The sequence below is a fragment of the Rhinolophus sinicus genome, linkage group LG03, assembly GCF_036562045.2.
Source record: "Rhinolophus sinicus isolate RSC01 linkage group LG03, ASM3656204v1, whole genome shotgun sequence".
NCBI lineage: Eukaryota > Metazoa > Chordata > Mammalia > Chiroptera > Rhinolophidae > Rhinolophus > Rhinolophus sinicus.
The window spans coordinates 73,322,497-73,326,482 of record NC_133753.1 but is presented as its reverse complement, the minus strand read 5'-3'; the positions used below and the strand labels follow the sequence as shown (position 1 = coordinate 73,326,482).

The 3,986-nt window shown below is 50.8% G+C and overlaps 1 protein-coding gene across 1 annotated transcript; it reads left to right on the top strand.

The window, feature by feature from the left end:
* Positions 1–1,252: 1,252 nt before the first annotated feature.
* LOC141570372 (duodenase-1-like) lies at positions 1,253–3,087 on the top strand. The gene is made up of 4 exons (XM_074326710.1): positions 1,253–1,398; positions 1,867–2,002; positions 2,186–2,443; positions 2,827–3,087. Exons 1-4 carry the CDS (start codon positions 1,283–1,285, stop codon positions 2,986–2,988), a joined length of 672 nt encoding a protein of 223 aa, XP_074182811.1. The 5' UTR covers positions 1,253–1,282; the 3' UTR covers positions 2,989–3,087.
* Positions 3,088–3,986: the final 899 nt, after the last annotated feature.

Sequence of the window (3,986 nt, the reverse complement as noted above, 5' to 3'; positions counted from 1 at the left end):
TCTCCCACCACCCCACCCTGTAGTCACTGTTTCCTGTTTTCAGCTGTTGTGCCAACAACTGAGTCAAGAGCTACAGGTGCTTATGTCGTTACTGATAAGTTCTTACTCCACTCAGGATTGAATATTTCACCAGACAGCTGCGTCAGGCATGCAAATAGAGCCTGAAGTGATAAAAGCCTCAACACCTGAGAGCCATTGGGTTAGAAGACCAAGAGGCAGCACCAGCAGCTCTCACCTGGGCCACTTTCCTGAGAAGATGCTGCCACTTCTGCTCCTGATGGCCCTTCTTCTGTCCACCAAGGCAGAGGCAGGTGACTGACTGTCCCGACCAACAGACTCCCGACCCCAATGCACACTGGCACAGCCATAATCAGACGCTACACATTCTGGCCCTGGTCCATCCCCAGGAACTTTCTGAACTCTAGGTTCAGCCCTGAATCAAAGACCAGCATATCTGATGCAGAATAAACACTCCACGGGAATGCAGGACAGAAGGCTGTTCTCCAGGAGGGCCAGTGGGTACCATGTCCTTCCCAGGTCTTCCCTTCTCATCTGGAATGTGGGCTCTTCCACAAAGGAATCTGGAAGAAGATTGGAAGCTGAGAATGAGAAATAGTTAAATCCCCAGGAAAGGGCACCTTGGATAAGGGGCTGAACCTCTCACATTCTAACTCAGGTCTTAAAATCTACCCTCAACCTTCTCCTCCTTCCCCAAGCTTGTCATTCCTATGCTTCCCAGGAAAGAAGCTGAGGACACAGTTGTTCCCAGAGTTGGTGGCATCCTAGTTCCCTTAGCACTTGTGATTGGCTGGTTCAGTCTCAAGTTCTCTCTGGTAATTTGTCAGTCAAAATGTTCTGAGTATTACAAACCAGCAGCAGCTCAGTGAGTCTGGGAAACAAGAATGGAGAGAGGCCCCAGGGGACGTCAGGGAAAGGATTTTCCAGGACGTACAGGGCCTCCCCTGCTTGTTCCAAACACAAATCCTCTCTGCTCACATATGTGTGTGCAGCTGCAATTGAGTAATAAGGACTGTCCTTCTCTTTGTCAGAGGGACAATCTGAGTCTTGTGGGTCACTTGGCAGGCCGGAGTTGTTGCCCCAGTAACCAGCAGGACCAATTCTTGTTACTGCTGACGACTACAGACCTCACCATCTCAATCCCACTCCTCCCAAACCTGCCCCAGGTTATCCCAGCCTCCCTGGCTTCAGTCCTTGACTCCATGAGCACAGCACACAGGGTAGAATTTTTCTTTCAGGAGAAATCATCGGGGGTCATGAAGCCATGCCTCATTCTCGTCCCTACATGGCATTAGTTACGTTCAAATTTTCAAATAGATACTGTGGAGGTTTCCTTGTACGTGAAGACTTTGTAATGACAGCAGCTCACTGCCTGGGAAGGTGAGTAATTGTTTCTGGGCCCCCACCCTTCTGTGGAAACCTGGAAGGGAACGCTCATCTCAAGGGGCTACAGAATTGAGCCACCTAGTAACACAGAGGAGCTCTTCAGAAGAAAGGTAAACTGTGGGGAGGGAGGGACAGCTCAATGCAGGTGGCCTGTTGAAGACAGAAGGCACTGACCAATGGTGGCAGGGGAAGGAGATGGAGGTTGTGCCCCGGAGCCCAGCGGGCACATGTGAGACCTTCACGGTTTGGCTTAGCGATAGGCAAGCTCAGCACAATGAAATCTGCTCCAGGAACTGCCTCTGAGCACGAGCTGCCAAGAAGCAGAGGCACAAACACGCTCAGCCCCAGGCACCCTGTCACTCGTCTCCACTCCAGTCCTGCCCTGTCCCCAGCTGGCCTCTTTCTTTCACAACCCCTAGGCTATATCTCCTGTGACTTAACCACCCTTTCTGGTCTCTGCAGGTCAATGACTGTCACCCTGGGCGCCCACAACATCAAGGTGAATGAGTGTACCCAGCAGGTCATCCCGGTGGAAACACCCATACCCCACCCAAAATATAACAGTACCACGTATGCGAACGACATCATGTTACTGAAGGTAGGGCTCCACTTGATCTTGCACACTTTAGCCCCAGGGTTTTGTGTCCACATGACCTCTGTCCTGTCCTTCTACCCAGTGTGGACCCTTTACGTGTCCCGGACTGTGAAGATGGCAACGATATGACTGTCCCTGCAGTCTGTGGACCACAGGTATATAAGAATTCCTGTCCTCTGCCTTTAGCTGAAGCACAAAGCCAAGCTGAATTGCAATGTGAGAACCATCTGTCTGCCCAGCAAAACAGATAAGGTGAAGCCAGGGATGGTGTGTAGTGTGGCCGGCTGGGGGAGCCTGGGTGTGAACATCGAAGGTCCTGCGAAACTGCGCGAGGTACAGCTTGAAATCCAGAGAGACATAGAATGTATTTGGCGCATCACATATTACAACAACGCATTCCAGATATGCGTGGGGGACCCGACAAAGATTCAGACTTCTTTTCACGTAAGACCCCATCATTGTCCTTGCCCAGCCATAGGCACAGACGAGCTTTGAGGAGACCCAGGGCAGTGTGCCCTGTGCTTCTTGGCAGCTCGGGCTCAGTGGCAATTCCGGGAGAGGCATACACCTATGTCCTCAGATATTCTGGTGCCAGCTCCCTGGGGGTGGGAGGTGGGAAAGAATGAGAGACTGTCCCACAGCCACTTATGGACAGGCTTTATGGAGAAAGGAGAACGGGACCCATTAGAGCCAGGCTCGAACCCTGGCCCTGGGACCTGGCACGGAACTGCCACACAGCCCCTAACTCAGACCACCCACCCTTGATACAACAAGGAGGGTCAGACCAGGAGAAAGTCCAACTAAGTCCTCCATCCCTCTGCCCACAGGGAGACTCCGGGGGCCCCCTCGTATGTGGACACAAGGCCCAGGGCATTGTCTCCTTTGGAGATTTGGGTGGAACACCTCCAGCAGTCTACACCAAGATCAAATACTTCTTGCCCTGGATAAACAGAACGATGAAACGCTTCAATCTGCGGGGACCAGATTGAGGCACCCCGGAACTGATCCATCCATCTTCTCTGGGGCACAGGCCAATATTGCAGTAGGTGGAGAGGACTCTGCCAGACACTTAATAAACCCCCATCTCTAGACTGAAAAATCATTCATTCTTCCTTTATTCACTGAAACCTTTATTACTTACCAACTATTGTGTCCAGAAACCATCTATTCACATATGACCTGTTACAGGCTTCCCCCTTCAGGGTAGCTCACCTTCCATCTCTACAATAAAAAATCATGCTGCATGATTAACAAACTCCTTCCAAACACACCTTCCCAGTGCCAGCTCCCCCTGCCAGGATGAATGAAAGCTCCATCAGGAAAAAGGAGCGACTCCCCAGGAAAAAGTGACCCTCTTCCTGACAACCCTCGTATGGCATCCATATTCCTCTCCTACTTCAATCCACACCCACAGCCCTACCCCACTGGCAGAACCGAGGGCCAATACACAACATAAAAGAATTCAGAAATTGAAAGAAGGATGAGCTGAGACTCTCTGGGTAGGGGGCCATTTCTCCTACCAGAACAGAAATGGGTGAGAAGCTTTGGAAAGCTGTCATTTCACCCCACGAAACACTCCTTCCCCAAATCAGAGCAGTTGGAAGCCTGAGAAGATTCAGGAGGGCCCTTGAGTACTCCCAGGCCCAGCTCAGTGCCTGTCACAGCCCTGTCTTGGGCGCAGGGCTCAGTGCAACCTCTGCTGTCCTGGCAGCCCATCCTCCTGCAGCCCGAAATGACCTTCAAGGTGCTCTTCCATCTTTGTCTAGGCCAGCCTGTCCCCACCTCCCATTGTGCGTGTGTGTGTGTGTGTGTGTGTGTGTGTGTGTGTGTATCCAAAGGAAACTCACTGTAATGAAAAGTACTACATTCAAGAGTATTTTTCTATTGTTTCAACAGTATCCTATAGCATAAAGCTTATTGCAGGAGTTTTTTTTTCTTATATTTTTCCACAATGTCTAAATCTTTCACAAGATTGCATTCAGAAAAG